The sequence below is a fragment of the Danio rerio genome, chromosome 8, assembly GCF_052040795.2.
Source record: "Danio rerio strain M-AB ecotype USA chromosome 8, GRCz13ab, whole genome shotgun sequence".
NCBI lineage: Eukaryota > Metazoa > Chordata > Actinopteri > Cypriniformes > Danionidae > Danio > Danio rerio.
The window spans coordinates 5,199,729-5,218,388 of NC_141028.1; the positions used below are offsets into that span (position 1 = coordinate 5,199,729).

General features: G+C 35.8%; 1 protein-coding gene across 3 annotated transcripts in view; it reads left to right on the forward strand.

Annotated features, from left to right (window-relative positions):
- The window catches only part of gcn1 (GCN1 activator of EIF2AK4), a 107,144-nt gene that overhangs the window by 70,427 nt on the left and 18,057 nt on the right, over positions 1-18,660 (forward strand). For all 3 annotated transcript variants that reach the window (XR_015497379.1, XM_087264066.1, XM_087264067.1), the window contains exons 38-49: positions 229-449; positions 718-786; positions 890-1,028; positions 3,283-3,479; positions 5,052-5,194; positions 7,615-7,732; positions 10,176-10,391; positions 12,208-12,372; positions 12,711-12,872; positions 13,507-13,599; positions 15,124-15,267; positions 15,600-15,869. Coding sequence is in view for 2 of the 3 variants with exons in the window: in XM_087264066.1 (XP_087120192.1) it covers positions 229-449; positions 718-786; positions 890-1,028; positions 3,283-3,479; positions 5,052-5,194; positions 7,615-7,732; positions 10,176-10,391; positions 12,208-12,372; positions 12,711-12,872; positions 13,507-13,599; positions 15,124-15,267; positions 15,600-15,869 (1,937 nt within the window). In the remaining variant the exon portion in view is untranslated. The remainder of the gene's footprint in view (positions 1-228; positions 450-717; positions 787-889; positions 1,029-3,282; positions 3,480-5,051; positions 5,195-7,614; positions 7,733-10,175; positions 10,392-12,207; positions 12,373-12,710; positions 12,873-13,506; positions 13,600-15,123; positions 15,268-15,599; positions 15,870-18,660) is intronic.

The following is an 18,660-nucleotide window of genomic DNA, read 5'->3' on the forward strand; positions in this document are numbered from 1 at the left end:
GTGATCTTATGAAAAATATTCAACCTTTGAAGAAAAAATGTAAATCTGTAAGTCTATGAAGATTTCTGATATGTAATAAAAGTCCTACTGGTCCGTGTGGTGTTCTGTTTGGCAATGAGATGAAGGAAATTGGTTTAAAGTTTTCAAACTTTACTGAAAAAATTAAAAATGGTCAGTTTTTTTTTTTTTTTTGAGATGACACTGGTTTGATTTTTGTGATTTGTTCAGCGATCACCCCGATCCTGCTGGATGCTCTGACTGACCCGTCTCACAGGACGCAGCACTGCCTGCAGACACTGCTGGACACCAAGTTTGTGCATTTCATCGATGCTCCATCTCTGGCTCTGATCATGCCCATCGTCCAGAGAGCCTTCCAGGACAGATCCACCGACACGCGCAAGATGGCGGCGCAGATCATCGGAAACATGTACTCACTCACTGACCAGAAGGTACATGATGCACAGAACACTGGTTCATTCATGTGTTTTCATCCATAAATATTATATATATTTATATTATAGTGTTCTTACTGACAAAATACATAGTTTTTACAACTATTTTAAGTATTTTAATTGTCATTGTGATGTAGCTATAAGCAACTTTATGCCAAGTGACACAATAATTCTGGTTAAGAATATGGATTAACCCTGGTAAATCAGTGTAACACATGAATGGCTTTAAATGGCTCATAGATTTACTGTGTGTATGCGTTTTCAGGATCTGTCTCCGTATTTGCCCAGTGTGATTCCAGGCCTTAAAGCATCTCTGCTGGACCCTGTGCCAGAGGTAATGCTGCCTGTCCTGTGAAGCTGTCTTGATCAGTGCTGTGTGTGCGCGCGCATTCTTTCTGTCTGTGTTGTGTGTCTCATTAGTGTGTGTGATCTTTTAGGTGCGGACGGTGTCAGCGAAGGCTCTGGGTGCGATGGTGAAGGGAATGGGTGAGTCCTCCTTTGAGGATCTGCTGCCGTGGCTGATGGAGACTCTGGCGTCTGAACAGAGCTCAGTGGATCGATCAGGAGCTGCGCAAGGTGAGAACAGACCAGTAGAGGGCAGCAGACACATGCACAACACACACTAACCCAACACACACTAACCCAATTCATCTTTATTTTTATATCACTTTCACAATGAAGATTGTGTCAAAGCAGGTTACCATAGAAGTTGAAGTAAATTGAAACAGTTGAAGTGCCGTTTAGTTCAGTTCAGTGTGTTTTTTTTACTGCTGAAAGTCCAAACACTGTAGAGCAAAACCACCGATGCTCAGATACCAAAACCACAATTCATTACTCTTAAAGGCATAGTTCTCACAAAAATGAAGTCTCTCGTCATTTACTCACTCTTCACTTGTTCAAAGCATGTTTGAGTTCTGTTGAACGCAAAAAGAAGATATTTTGAAGAATGTTGTTGGCAACCAGCTTTTTTCTAAACAACATCTTTTGTGTTCAGCAGAAGATAGAAACTAATAAAGGTTTAAAACCCACACGAAGGAGAGTTAAAAGAGAGGTTCAGTTTTGGGTGAACTATCCTTTTAAGGAGAACATTAGAATGAATAGAGCACAGTTTAAATATTTAAAGAGTTATGAGTTTCATTAAAAAAGTGATGCAAGAAAGCAAGCAATGTTATTAAATTTTATTTATTGGAATGCAAAGCTACATTAGGTTTGTTTTTAAATAAATTATTAGGTATCAGAATTAATTTTCATCTTGCCATCTTAATATTTGAAAAAAATATACACTTGTCTAATATGGTATAATTCATAAAGCAATTATATTTATTTATATTTATAATTAATCACTGTCATTATTTTATGATTATTTGGACCTATAATCACTGTTTCACATGAGAAAAGAGCATGATAACAGAAGTGTCTTAGGGTGCTTTCACACCTAGAATTTTGTTTCGAAACCTGGCTCGTTTCCCCAGTTAGTGTTTATTGTTTGGCATATGTGAATCCAGCAACTATGCTCGCATCCGCGCCGAATCTATCGGTCTAAAATCGCCTGAATGAGGTGGTCTCGGCTCAATTGAAACAAACTCAGGAGTGGATCGATTGTTGTGAGAAAGCAAAACGATCCGAGCCAGGCTATATCACAGAATATTATGGATATGTCATAGGCTTGTTTGGCTATAAAGAGAGAATTATAAGTAGCGTAAGATGTCATTTCTACCGGTAAATGTGGGTTTCATGTCAAAATACGAAAGTGAAAGCATGCTGAAATATTACAGAGAGCTGTTAACATTGTAACAGGGGATGTGGATATAATCAGTGGAGGGCGGGCAGCCATCTGGTCCAGCAGCCAGGAGGCGCTAGTCACAGACCCGCCTACCCACTAGGCTAGGTAGTAATTGTCCATCTGTAGCTGTGTGTGTGTGTGTGTGTGTGTGTGTGTGTGTGTGTGTGTGTGTGTGTGTGTGTGTGTGTGTGTGTGTGTGCACATGCGTGCGTGCATGAAAGCCTGTAGAGTCCAACAGGTGTCCTTGACAGGGAGCAGGAATTCAGAGCGTCTCCATTATCTTGCTATCTGGGAAGAGTTGTTTGTCTCCAGTCGAGCCATAGGGAAGCCGAAAGAGAAGAAAAGTATTTAAAATTTGGATCAATATCTGTCACTTCACAGATATTCAATGTCCGTCACTGGTCTCCGGGTCTGGTCAAATCTTGTTGCAAAGCCGCTAGTTTTACCCCAGTGTTTTCCAATTTGGGGTCTAAGACTACAGTCTGGTTATTAACCGTTTCAATCAAGCTGGCCAGCTTGGTGGAGTTTTGAGCAGCCCTGACCGCTTTTTATTAATCGTTGATACCCCAGGGCCCTGCATGAGCCCATCAGCAGAAACCCTGATATCAAAGTTCCGAATAGGTAGATATCTTCAATATCGTCCAGGGACAGAGCAGCCAGACACAAGATGCGCCACTTCTCCCCCCGGTCCATCATGTATCCAGCTGCAAACGTCCCCGTAGGACAAGTGGGCTCTCCTGAGCCCAAATTTCTCATGGAGAAGATGGTGTCAATCGTGTTGAGAGACCAGTTGATCAAATCCATAATTTCTTATTCGTTTGGATAACAGGGCACGGAGAGCCTCAGAGATAGAATAAGATGAGACAAGAGGAGCCAGCCAGTAATGATATGGGACAGAGAGGAACAAAGTGCGACCGCCTTCGCCTAGAGCCAAAGAAGAAGCCACATCTTATAGATTTTCACCCATAACTGCTGTTGACAGATGTGAGACGCTGTATCGTTGGGTTTGTAATGGTGTTTCTCTCTCCTCTTCTTCATGGTCTTCAGGTCTGGCTGAGGTGATGGCGGCTCTAGGTGTGGAGAAGCTGGATAAACTGATGCCAGATGTGGTTCAGACGGCCAGTAAAGTGGACATCGCCTCTCACGTCCGAGACGGATATATCATGATGTTTATCTACCTTCCTCTGACCTTCGGGGACAAGTTCACCCCATATGTGGGTCCCATCATCCCCTGCATCTTAAAGGTACTGTCTGATCATCTGGCATACATATTGCAGTTAAATCTGGAGTGTTTGATGCCACCGTATTTGTTTAAGTTAATAAATGCTTCATTTTTAATCATAAAGTAGATTTATATCCATTTTCAATTTTTTTTTAACGTGAAGATGCATAATAAATGTATAGTTCACCCCCAAAAAGGTAAATTCAAAAGGAGATATTTTGAGGAATGTTTTAAACTTGTCATAGAACAGGATTGTTTTCCTCTGGGCAAGTCAACATGTATAGAAGCAGTTATTATAAGAGAAATGTTTAAAAAATGTGTCTTGGAGGAATTTTACTATATTATTTATTGATCAAATTCAAAGGACTTTGTAAATTGTACAAGTGTTGCCATGAATATACCCAGTGCTGCTGATATGACCTTAAACTGACATTAAAACATGAATAAAGAAGAATTGTGGTTTAAACACAGCTAAAATGTGCATTAAAAACATCCAGCAAATGCTCACCTTAATATTTATGATGTAGTGCATGCATGATGAAGTTTCTGCCAACCCGACTCTACACCATAAATTTTCAATCCAGATGGATGGGGCAACCATTACTGCATTCAAAATGGTGAAAAGCCTTGGAGTAACGATTGATGACCAACTAAACTTCTCTGACCACATTTCTAGAACTGCTCGATCGTGCAGATTCACACTCTATAACATCAGAAAGGTCCGACCCTTCCTATCTGAACATGCAGCTCAACTCCTTGTTCAAGCTCTTGTTCTCTCCAGACTGGACTATTGCAACTCTCTACTAGCAGGGCTTCCAGCTAACTCTATCAAGCCTCTTCAGCTGCTTCAGAACGCAGCAGCACGAGTGGTCTTTAATGAATCTAAAAGAGCACATGTCACTCCGCTGCTCATCTGTTTGCACTGGCTGCCAGTTGCTGCTCGCATCAAATTCAAAGCTCTGATGTTTGCTTACAAAGTGACTTCTGGCTTTGCTCCTCCTTATCTGCTCTCACTTCTGCAGATTTATGTGCCCTTCAGAAACTTGCGTTCTGTGAATGAACGTCGCCTCGTGGTTTCATCAAAAAGTGGGAAGAAATCACTTTCCCGAACTCTCGCATTCAATCTGCCCAGTTGGTGGAATGAACTCCCTAACTGCATCAGAACGGCAGAATCACTCGCTGTCTTCAAGAAACGACTAAAAACTCAACTATTTAGTCTCCACTTCCCTTCTTAATCTGCAATTGCCTCTCTGGTTGCACCGCTAACTGTATTACAGAAAAAATAAAATAAAAAAAAAAAAACTAATGTTTTGCTTCTTAGACTTTACACACCAGAAACTTGCCTACAGCACTTATTCATTGTTGCTCTTATAGTTGTGTAAATTGCTTCCTTGTCCTCATTTGTAAGTCGCTTCTATAAAAGCGTCTGCTAAATGATTAAATGTCAATGCATGATCATCATGTTGCACATGCGCATTACAGTGTTACAGAAAGGACTATTTGGAAGATTTGGTGCATCCCTATTTATAAGTCGTTAATAGAGGAATATTGCTGCAGTCAAGTGTAAGTTCTCTTTGTGTGTGTGTGTGTTCAGGCTCTGGCTGATGAGAACGAGTATGTTCGAGACACAGCTCTGCGTGCGGGTCAGAGGATCATCAGCATGTACGCAGAGACGGCCATCGCTCTACTGCTGCCCGAGCTGGAGCAGGGCCTGTTTGATGACCTCTGGAGGATCAGGTGAGAACTTCAACCTTTAAACACTGCCTTCATCCATACATCCCCAGTTTCAGATGCCTGCTAACTCAGGCTGAACTCACCAGAAAACGTACTATTTTACATTTTGTCAGCGGCTAATTTGTGCAAATTCAAGTTCAATGGCGTATGAAAATGTAAGATTTTTGAAAGGAGCCATGCACTAAACCCCACCCCTTAACGGTATCTTCGGTATGAGATGAGCAAATCTCATTTAAATGTACAGTCATACAAATTGATACGAATTAGCCGCTAAATCAAAATGTTACGGATTGACATGAGTTAGTGTTGGTCAGTCAAGGTTTTGATACTAATCCTGATATTTATGATGCTGTTATGCTGGCATGTGGATAATGATTCTAATGCTAATGCTAAAATCTTTATTTTAAGCAAAAAAATCGCGATTCTCATTTTAGCCAGAATCGCATACACACATACACATACACACATACACATACATACATACATACATACATACATATATATATATATATATATATATATATATATATATATATATATATATAACGACATCAGAATTTCACAGTACGGTAATATCTCGGTATGAATGTCACGGTACGGTATTTATTGAATCATTTACAGGAAAAACAAAACTAATGAAAATACTCCAAAAAAGTGCCAAAAGTGTCAATGACATACAAATTAGCCATCTATCTGTAAGCTTTGAAACAGGAACTTCAATTTTAATAACAAAAAATTATTAAACCATGTAAAAAAATAAAGTTTCAATTTAGTATTGTTGAAAACTCGTCACATTCAACATTTAATCACTCACTCACTCACTTAGATAGGGATGGGTTTTAAGGAAAATGTCCCCTGCAACAGAAAAAAACCCTCTCATTTGGGACTGAGGTTTCTGGGACAGAGATATGACTTGGCCCAGGTTGACAGCAGTGGGTAACGTTGTGCATTGTCTTTCCCCCACTTGAGAGGACAAGCCATGAGTGAGATAAAGGTCTCTTTGCGGTACAAGTCAATGTCTGCATCAATCTGAACAGTGTGCTGTGTTTCTGCAGTCCCCATGACTGTTATTAGTCGTATTCCCCAACTTACAGGCACGTGCACACATAGGGCTCAGCCTGTGCAGTGCACATGCCCTTTTTAGTCTTGGATAGAAAATGCCCTTCCAAAATGAACAAAAGTGCCCCCGCGACGCGACACACCCTCCGTCCCGCCCTTCAGTAGGCGCGCGACAACACCGCTCTTGAGTACGCGCGTTCAACCCCCCCTCCCCGCTTTACAGTACGCGCGCGACAACACAGCTGATCAGAACACGCGCGACAACACCGCTATTCAGTATGCGCGCGGCGACAACACCCACTTTAGGTTTCGATCATTTCCAGCTCTTTTTCATCCCCGCTACTAGAAGCACACTTTATTTCCGCATTACTGGATCTGTAGCGACAACAGACCGCAAAGGATGATGGCCACGCCTGGGCTGATGGGAATTGTAGTTTCCGCTACCTCCCGTTCACTTCATTTGCCTGATTCACAAATTTTCTCAGAAGACCTATAGTTTTACCGAGTCATGCGACTACGGTAATATCGAAAAAAATTGCTATTGCGGTATGACGGTATTTACAATACCGTTACATCCCTAATATAGATATATACACACACATAAACACATCATTCCAGAGTTCCTTTGTTGGCAGTGAGAAAACAGAGTAAAAACTGATATTTTCTTATTATATTATTCTATTTTGTCTGTGTAGTCATGAACACACTTGTTTGTAGAGCCAGTAGTTTGACCGTTTTTTGCCGTTTATTATTCCAAGTCATTCCTTCCATAGGAAACTGAATCAGAAGTTCTAAAACAATCGCAAAAACGAGCGCGTTAAAGAATAAGGTCATTAGTGTACTGATTATCAGTGTTGGGCACGTTCCTTTAAAAAAGTAATTGGTTATAGCTACTAGTTACTTCTCACAAATAGTAACTGAGTTACATCATTATTAAAGTAAGTAATTACCAACGAAAGTAAACTATTGCGTTACGTACAAATCGAATTAGTCTAATGACTATATAGTAAATATAAAACATAACGGTAAGGGCATTGTAACGAGGGATTTGATTACTCGTTACTGAAAAAAGTATTGACGTTAGTAGCATTATTTATAGTGCCATTATTCCTATTACTGACTAGACAGGTCTTAGTTTTGTCTGTTTAATTCAAGCTATTTTTCGTATCACATCTTCAGTACTACAATGTTAAATTTTATTAGAAAAAAGGGAGGCACAAAAATATCAGCCAGACATTACGATAAAAAAGCCCAAATATCTGCATCATATGCAGGTCATCAACTACACTGATTTCTGAATGTCAGGTTTGGACAGAGAAAAACCCATGTCGATGATGATGATGCTGATGCTTGTGGTCTTGCAGATTCAGCTCTGTGCAGTTGCTAGGAGACCTGCTGTTCCATATCTCGGGGGTAACAGGAAAGATGACAACAGAAACAGCATCAGAGGATGACAACTTTGGCACGGCCCAGTCAAATAAGGTACGCTGTCATATAATGAGCCCTCAGCTCACCGTCTGACAGAGCAGCTTTCATTACAGTGACACAATACAGCCCTGGCTTCCTGTTGTGTCTGTGTGCAGTATTCCCAGGCCATCACTGGAGTGCTAACTCTAATAATTAGTTATTATTAGAAGTTATTTATAAGGAGTTTTTAATAATACTTAAATGTTTTATATTAAAAGTTAAAGTTAATGTAAGGAATGATATTTTCTTACATTTCCTAATCAATTATTAGTAAAACAATCTGTTTAAATAGTTTATGCATTTAAGAAATAAGTAATAAACAATTAATTTTTTAAATAATTACTTTTTAATAATAATTAGATTTAATAATGATATTAAATAAAATAATTCATTAATTTATTTTCTTTTCGGCTTAGTCCCTTTATTAAACAGAGGCACCTCAGCGGAATGAACTGCCAACTTACCCAGCATATGTTTTACGCAGCGGATGCCCTTCCAGCTGCAACCCATGACTGGGAGTTAATAAAAAAAATAATAATAAAATTTGTTTTTTATTCCCTGTTCATGTACTGAGTGAAAGCAAATGTAATATTTTGTAATTTTAATATTTTAATCTATTATTTAAGTTAATCAATTTTTAATATGAGGTAAATTTTTTGTAATACTGTGCTTGATAAAGAAATTAAAATAAGTACTAATTAGTTAATTGATCATTTTCTTTCATTCTTACTTTTTAACCCAAATTCAAAAAAACAGTTGAAGCTCTGATTAATTAGATAAATAAATATTATTTATTTAAAATAATAATTTAAATAAATATATTTATTATTTATTATACATGCTTTTATATTATGGAAAAACCTTAATAATCTTCTTTTTTTTTTTAAATAATCTTTTTAAACATTCTTTTTTCTAAAGTATTTTAAAAATTTTATTAGATTATAGATTTATATTCATTCATTCATTCATTTTCTTGTCGGCTTAGTCCTTTTATTAATCCGGGGTCGCCACAGCGGAATGAACCGCCAACTTATCCAGCAAGTTTTTACGCAGTGGATGCCCTTCCAGCCGCAACCCATCTCTGGGAAACATCCACACACACACTCACACACACACACTCACACACACACACACACACACACACACACACACACACACACACACACACATACACACTCATACACTACTGACAATTTAGCCTACCCAATTCACCTGTACCACATGTCTTTGGACTGTGTGGGAAACCGGAGCACCTGGAGGAAACCCACGCGAATGCAGGGAGAACATGCAAACTCCACACAGAAACGCCAACTGAGCCGAGGCTCGAATTGGCGACCCAGCAACCTTCTTGCTGTGAGGCGACAACACTACCTACTGCACCACTGCCTCGCCCCCAGATTTATATTTAATTAAGTAAAAAAAATTTAACATGAACTCTATTTTCTTAGTATCGTACTTGTTAAATTAAAATAATTCATTAGTGATTAGTTGATCTTTTCTCTTCATTTTTACAGAGTTGTTTTAACCCATTTTCAAGGAAACAACTGAAGTTCTGATTGATGCATGTTTTTATATTAGAAGAAACCTTAATAATCTTTTTAAAAAGTGTCTTTCTTCAAATATTTTAAGGAATTCTTTTAGTAAATAAATAAAAAAATAGTTGTTATTTTAAATATTTTTATTTAGAGATTATAGATTTATATATCAATTGTTAACATGAGCTCTGTTTTCTTAATACTGTACTGGTTCAATAAATTAAAATATTAAATAGATAATGTTTTTATTTTTTACATATTTTTAAAAACCAAATTTAAGGAAAGAATTGAAGCTCATATTGATTCAATCAATCAATAAAGAAAGAAAGAAAGAAAGAAAGAGAAAGAATGAAGGAAAGAAAGAAAGAAAGAAATGTTTTTATATTAGGAAAAACCTTTTTCCTAATAAAAATATATTTTTCTAAAGTCTCCTTTATTTAAAAAGTATTTAAGGAATTATTTAGTAAATAAATAATAAATATTTTTATAAATAAACATTTTAATTTTCTTAATGTTTATTTGCAATCTTGTTCCATGTACTGAGTGAAAGAAAATTTAGTAATTTTGTGATTTTTAATGTTGGAATCTATTATTTTATTATTAAATTAAGTAAATTTTAAGATGATATCAATTTTCTTAATCAAAAAATTTCTTTGGTCAAATTTCTACATATTTTTTTACATATTGATTTAATAATATGTAAACTAAGCTCTTATTGATTAAATAACTAGATTTATAATTTATAAGACATGTTTTTATGTTTGGAAAAACCTTAATCATATTTAAATAAGGTAAATAAATATTCAATATATGTTTGATTTAAACTTTTTTATGATCGTTTTCTTTTGTCCATTTGCTATTACAATAGATAGAAACATGTTTAAAAAGACGAGTTGTGTATAAATGTTTGTGGTTATCCTCAGGCCATAATCTCAGCTCTGGGTGCAGAGAGGCGTAACCGTGTGCTGTCTGGTCTCTACATGGGCCGCTCAGACACACAGCTGGTGGTCCGACAGGCGTCTCTTCATGTGTGGAAGATTGTGGTGTCAAACACTCCTCGAACCCTCAGAGAAATCCTGCCCACACTCTTCACGCTGCTCCTAGGCTTCCTGGCCTCCACCTGCCCCGACAAGAGAACGGTACATGCATACATATATACCAGACTCAACTGAACTGATCTCAACTCTGAAAACTGGACTGACACAGATTCAATTTACTAGAACTTCTGTGTTAAGCTGCTTTGACACAATCTACATTGTAAAAGTGCTAGAGAAATAAAGATGAGTTGAATTGAACTGTATATAACTACAGTCACGTTTAATTAATAGTCCGATTTAAAATATATATAATAAAAAATATGCTTGTGTGGCTTTTGGAAATAAGTTTCTAAGGGAACACACATCACACACACATGTGATTTTATTCATTGATTTATTTATAAATTTAATAAGCATTATTGCATTATAATGTGGATTTAGCATTATGTGCATTGTGCCATAATGTTTAATCAATAATAATAATGTATTTTATTGTATATATATATATTGTGACCTACTATATTTACTTAATATAGCAGTGTTATTATTATTATTGTTTATTATTACTATTCACCTTATTCTTTGCTGACATTTGAATCTTTTTGGCTCGAGACTTCCGGTCTCATTCACTTTTTATTCATTTTTAGACAGCACTATGTTAAAAACTGCTCGTTATGCTGCTTGATGTTGCAAACTGATATTTTCTTATTATATTATTCTACTTGGTCTGTATAGTAATGCAAATATTAGTTTGTAGAGCCAGTAGTTTGATCGTTTTCTGCCGTTTATTATTCCTAGTCGTTTCTCCCATAGGCGACTGAATCAGAAGTTCTAAAACGATCTCGAATACAGGCGCACTTCCACATTTTAGAATAAGGTCAATAGTATTGATTTACTTAATATCGGACATTTTTAATTATTCATATTTTCTTTTGTTTATGTTATTTAGTTATTTACTAAGCCTTAATCACCATTATAGTATTCTTTTTGGCATTTGTAAAACAGTGTGGATTTAGCATTATGTGCATTGTGCTGTAATGTTTTAAAATATATATTTTAAATATTAAAAAGTTAATTTTGTTGTATTTATATTGTGCCATTTTATATTTGCTTAATATAGAATTATTATTATTATCATTATTATCATTATTATTATTATTATAGTGATTATTATTATTATTATTATTATTATTATTATTATTATTATTATTATAGTGATTGTCATATTGGAATTTTTAAAATGTATTAATATTTCCTTATGTTAAATTAATTAATTTATTTATTTATTAAGCATTAATGCATTATAGTCCAACTTTTTACATTTGGAAAACAGTGTGTGGATTTACATTTTATAAGTATTAAAAAGTTATTTTGTTGTATTTATATTTATATTTTTTTCATGTATTTATTTAATAAGCATTTAAGTATTATAGTAGAACTTTTGACATCTGGAAAACAGTTTGCATTTAGCATTATGTGCATTGTGCTGTACTGTTTTAAAATATTAAAAATTTTTGATCGATATTAAAAAACAAATTTATTGTATATATTGTGACATATTTGCATATTATTACTATTATTATTATTATTATTATTATAGTATTAGAAATATTTGAATATATTCATGTCCTTATAATTAAATACATTTTTTTAATTAAATTATGAAATAACTATTAAATTGATTTTTTTTAATTATATAGATATTATTTATTTGAATATGTTTTTGCTAAATAAAAATAATTAATACATCTTATTTATTAAAAACTCTGTTTATTGTCACACATTATATGTAATGGTTGTTTAATCAATTGTTATTTTGTTCTTTGCATATATGTTGATTTCCAGTATTCTAACAGTCTAACTGCAGTTAGACTCGATGAAAAATATTTTTAAATGTTTGGTTGTCTTGCTTCTCTAGATTGCCGCTCGAACCCTGGGTGACCTGGTAAGAAAGCTGGGAGAGAAGATCCTGCCGGAGATCATTCCCATCCTGGAGGACGGTCTGCGTTCAGACAAGAGTGACGAGCGCCAGGGTGTCTGCATCGGCCTCAGCGAGATCATGAAGTCCACCAGCAAAGACGCTGTGAGTTTCAGCTGATGGACTAATAATGCTCAGCAGCTTTCTTCCGGTCAATTCTGTCATCATTTACTCTGTACTTGCTCCAAACCTTTAATGAGTTTTCTTTCTTTTGTTGAACACACAAGAAGATATTTTGAAGAATGCTGAAAACCTGTAACCATTGACTTTCAAAGTATGTTTTTCCTGCAATGGAAGTCAAAGGTTACAGGTTTTCAGTTTCTTCAGAATATCTTCTTTTGTGTTCAACAGAATAAGAAACTCTTAAAGGTTGAAACCACTTGAGGGTGAGTAATAATTATGTTTGCGTGAACTGTCCCTATAAGAGCTGTGTGTTTGCTCAGGTTCTGGTGTTCTCTGAGTCTCTGGTGCCCACCGTGCGCAAGGCTCTGTGTGACCCGCTGGAGGAGGTTCGAGAAGCGGCTGCTAAAACATTCGAGCAGCTTCACACCACCATCGGTCACCAGGCCCTGGACGACATCCTGCCCGCACTGCTCAAACAACTGGTACTGACTGCTCTGATTGCAGCTGTTTAGTCTAACAATTATTTCTTAGGCAATTAATCGTCAGACACATTTCATTTCGAATGCCATCCACCATCCTCAAGTTTAGCTAACAAAGAATATAATAAACTAATACATGAAATAAAAAGAATATAATGCAGCTTAGGACACAGATGAGGTGATCCAGTTTGGTGTCAAATTAAAGTTATATGTGTGAACATGTGTAAATGAAATGCAAATCAAATGTTTTAAAGTAACATCAGTGAAAAGAAGAGGTTAAAATAAAGGTGAAATAATGTTGAATCTTCATTCAGTGTAACAGCTGGATGTGTGAAAATAAAACAACATACTCATTCTGCCCTGTACTGTCATATTTAAATGTAAAAAGTATTAAGTACATATATTACTTTTCATAACATTACTGTTCTCCTTAAGTTGTACAGTTCAAATGTATCTGAAAGAAAGTGTTTTGCTGCCACTTTTGAGGATTTTAATGTGACCTTGACTAGTAAATAGATTAATTTCTCTGCAAACAAGTCTTACTGACAGCAAACTTTCAGAGTTGGCAGTTACTTTGACACAGTTAAAGAAAGAAGACCGTGAAGAGCACTGAAAATGTCCTTGTCTGCTGTTGCAGGAGGACGAGGAGACGTCAGAGTTTGCTCTGGATGGACTGAAGCAGGTCATGGCTGTGAAGAGTCGCTCAGTCCTGCCGTACCTGGTTCCCAAGGTGAGCCTGAACAGTAATGCATTTTATTCATAGCCAGTTTTCTTGACACCCAAGCTTTTTGATAGATGCTTTTAAAAACCTGTCACCAGAAAGAATTTAATCACAAAACTTAAAAATTATATATAATGTTTTTTTTTATGTTTTAATTAATTAATTAATTCATACATTTATTTATTTATTCTTCCACTTGTTTGTTTGTTTGTTTGTTTGTTTATATTTGTATTTATATATATATATATATATATATATATATATATATATATATATATAGTTGTTTTATTTATATATTCATTTATTTTTTTATTTATATCTTTAGTAGTAATCACTTTTAATCACATCCAAAATAGATATATATCCAATAAATATATTCTATAAATTAAATTTCTATATAATTTGCATAAATATTTTATATCTAAATATAAATAAGCATTTTCCCAAATATATACATATATACATCTGCATACATACAAAATAAAAATATACAGTACACACACTTAAATTGTCAAAACAAACCATTTATTTTGGATGTGGTTAATACCAATTTATTTTTGCCCTGCACATACATTGTTTATTTATTTTTTTATTTTTTTATTTATTTATTCATCCATCCATTCATTCATTCATTTATTCATTCATTTATTCTACCAGTTGTTTGTTTTTTGTTTATATTTGTATTTATATGTATAGTTATATTTTTATTTATACATACATTTATATTGTTGTTTATTTATATCTTTAGTATTAATCACTTTTAATCATATCCAAAAAAAAAGTTTGTTTTGACATAATAAATGTTGTGTATTATTTATATATATATTTATTATATATATATATATATATATTATTTATTTTATATATTTGTATCATATACATATATATTTTATATAGAATATATAAAGAATTTATATATTCTGTAGTATATATAAAAAAGTTTGCATGTGAATATATACATGTGCATACATACAAAATAAAATCTTTCATTTTGGATGTGGTTAATACCAATTTAATTTTGCCCAGTACATACAGTTGTTTTTATTTATTTATTTATTTATTTATTTATTTATTTATTTTATCATTATTTTACATTTTTTTTATCTATATTATTTTTTATACTTGCATTTGTATTTAGAGATACATTTATAATTTTATTCATTCATTCCATATCATTATGATATAAAGTAATTATGTAATATTACTGCTATCTATATTGATCTTGTCATGGAATAACTAAACTCAAACTCTTAACACTCGCAGTTATTTATTTACAAATAAATCTGACTTTCATTCCAGAGTACTGCATTGAGTCAGTCAATCAGTTCACATTCTCCACATTTACATTATATTCATGCATTTTGTTTTAAAATGAGCAATACAGCATGCAGTTTTCTATGTTTGTCAGCAGTTTGCATCAGATATTCAGGATGATTTCTGAGTGTTTGTCTCACGCTGACACTAGAATAATCCTCACACTTGTTATATTTGGACTATGGTGTTATTCTGATGGTTTATTTGTGTCCTGTGCAGCTGACGGCTCCTCCGGTGAACACGCGTGTGCTGGCGTTTCTGTCTGCGGTGGCGGGAGATGCTCTGACGCGGCACCTCGGCGTCATCCTGCCCGCTTTGCTCTCCTCTCTTAAAGACAAGCTGGGCACAGAGGAGAGTCTGCAGGTGACTGACAGCTCTCAATCATTTCTTTCTGACGCTGTACCATAGCAAACTTACCATATGAATTATTAGTTGAATTATTAGAAAAAAAAAGAAAAACTGCTTTTATTCTAGCTGAAATAAAACAAATAAGACTTTCTCTAGAAGGAAAAACATTATAGGAAATACTGTGAAAAAATCCTTGCTCTGTTAAACATCATTTGGGAAAAAGTACCAAAAATTCACGGGAGGGCGAATAATTTTGACTTACACTGTAGTAAATACAATTAATTGTGCATAATTGCTACCAAAACTCTTGTTATCAAGGTAAAAATAGTGTTTTATCTTGTGTTCAGGAACTGAGCAACTGTCAGACGGTGATTCTGTCAGTGGAGGATGAAGTGGGTCAGAGGATCATCATTGAAGATCTGCTGGAGGCGACGCGAGGAGCGGACGCTGGGCTCAGACAGGCCTCAATCACCATCCTCAACGGCTATTTCTCCCGCACACGGCTGGACTACAGCGCTCACACACGCACACTGCTATCAGGACTCATGCGTCTCATGAATGACCCCAACACTGAGGTGCTGAGCCAGAGCTGGGACACCATCAACTCCATTACAAAGGTACAAAAACAGCCAGATTGTCCTAAAAATTATTATCACATGTCATCAGTTATTGTAGATATTCTGAATATTAGCTAAGGGTTCTTTTACACCTGCCTTATTTAGTTTGGTTGAATCGCACTAGAGTGCGTTTTTCCTCTTGGTGCGATTCGTTTGGGCAGGTGTGAATGCAGCAATGGCACTTATGTGTGCACCAAAAGCGTACCGAGAACTCCTTGAAGAGGTGGTTTCGGTACGCTTTCTAACGAACCCTGGAGCAGTTAGTTTGTGGTAAGAATATGATCCGAACTAAAACAGACTCAACTGCAAAAAGTAATGTAATGTGTATTTATATAGCGCATTTATTGTGTATGGCCATACAGGGGCGCCTGCAGGATTTCGTTCCAATGTATGCACAAATCCAGCACGGCCCCGCCCCCTTCCGATATCTGTTATTTCAGTATGCAAACATTAAATAACGAATGCATCAAGTAAAATAAAAACGAATATTCTTTATAATTTGGCAGAATTCTGCTCTTTTTATCTTTGCATTTTTATTATTTTATTTTTGTTAGATTTAATAATATAATTGTCTTCATAATTAAAGCTATAGACAAAATCCTGCTTGACATTTTAGAAAATATTTTGCGTATCTACCCAGTATATATTAAAGATCACTGAGAACAAAAAAAGAAAAAAAAGGCAAAGAAACATGTTACATGCCCCCATAAATGTCCAAATCATATTTGACTGAATCATAAAAAATTGTGAAAATTGCTCATTTTTTTTTTATAAAACATTTTATTATTATTTTTTGAGTAAAAACTATACCGACATTTAAGAATCCATATTTATTTTATTTATTCATTAATTTGACCTGTTTATTGGTGCATATATAATTTAACTCGTACGACAGTACCTTGGACAGCTACAGTGCCACTAAAGCTTTCAAACACAACCCCAATAAAGTACTGAAAGATTAGACTTTCTCCGGTGACAGCCGACATCTCAACACGCCGTAACCGTCCTTCGGGTGGTAAAGCCGGCATTAAATCACTAAACAAGACATCTGGCTTGACTGAAGTGCAGTTAGTTCCTCGTTGTTCAAAGTGTCTGCAACTTCGTGTTTCATGGATATAGTATGTAGCTGTAGGATTGTGAACATCAATAATGTTAAACGTGTAGTTTAAAAGCAGTGCATGTAGCTGTTGGTTAAGTTCTCTTCAGGAGTCCTCAGTGGAGAAACAACCGTATCCATACCCGAGTGTTCTCAGAACGATTTGGCACGATAGTGGAAATGCAGGAAGCTGTACTGTATACTGTTTAATAATAATAATTAATAATCATTTAAATGATGTCACAAATAAATATATAAATAAAAATTAATTCCCGCCCTCTCGTGGTAGGTATGCACAGTGCGTACAGCCGTACGGCTGCAGGCGCCACTGTGGCCATACACCTAAAGCGCTTTACAATCATGAGGGGGGGTCTTTCCACAACACCACCAGTGTGCAGCATCTACTTGGATGAATCGATGGCAGCCACAGGACAACGGCGCCAATGCGCTCACCACATACCAGCTATTGGAGGAGTGGAGAGACAGTGATAGAGCCAATTCAGTGGATAGGGATGATTGGGAGGCCATGGGTATAAGGGCTGATTTAATTTCTCACCTGAAAGACGGCGCCCACTGACAGTACAGTGTCCCCTCCACTTTTACAGGGGCATTAGGACTCACACAGACCGCAGGTTGAGCGCCTCCTGCTGGCCTCACTAACACTTTTTTGGATTAATCCAGCTGCCATAGGCCGATATAACTAGAAATTGTTTTATTATAGACCTTTTTCATGGCTGCTGCATGGAGGGCGCCATAGCGACCAGCGTCTTCCGGTAGAATGCTAAAAACTTCCGTGTACAGCGTGTACAACTGGTAATTTGCACTCCAAAAATGGGTATCAATAACGTTTTTAATGGATAACAGAGTGTTTTTGTGACGCACAACTTAGAAATGTGTCTGTTAAAGTCGTTATAATCTGTAACGTGGTTCAAGCGCATCAGAAATACGAGAAAAACGTTCTCCTATTTCACATGTCTGCCGTCAGAAATACAGTGTGTGTGTGCGTTCCCGGCCTGTCAGCTGTTACCTCAGCGGCTCTTTAACACACGCACTCACACACACACACAGACAGAGAGAGAGAGAGAGAGCAAACCAGAGTACTGGCATGAAACTTAACAGGTGAAAGTCGTGCAATTTACAAAAATGACCAATAAAAGTCTGTTATTGATCCTCTGCTGGCTGATTTGCTGTTCATTCTAATCGCGAGCCGTTTGTGTTTTATTTCATGTGTTGTTTTTACCACGGTTTGTGTTTTTCTGTCATTTTGAAATGGCACTAGCCTATATTTTCACTTTGTCACAGTTATTAAATCAGTGTGTCAGTGGCACATTACAGGCTATGTGTGTGTGTCAAACATTTTGGTGAATGACATTTGTTTGGGCTGGTTATGTATTTGAAATAAAGAGAAAATGTTGACTTTAGCGATGACGAGGCTTCATTTAAACTGCAGAAGATGCCGTCTGACAACGAGGGGAAAACGCCTCACAGCAGCTGTTTTCCATCCTATTAGATCGCATTTCTTTAAATGATCAGTCCAGGAGATGGTGCTGATGGACAACAGTATTAGTTCAAAGAGGATAAAAGCAGGTAAAATAGATTAAAACTATCGTTTCAAAGCTGTCCAAATGTAAATGTTTACACGCATCAGCTGTCGACTGGAAGTTCTTCGCATTTTCCTTGCGCATACACGCAAAG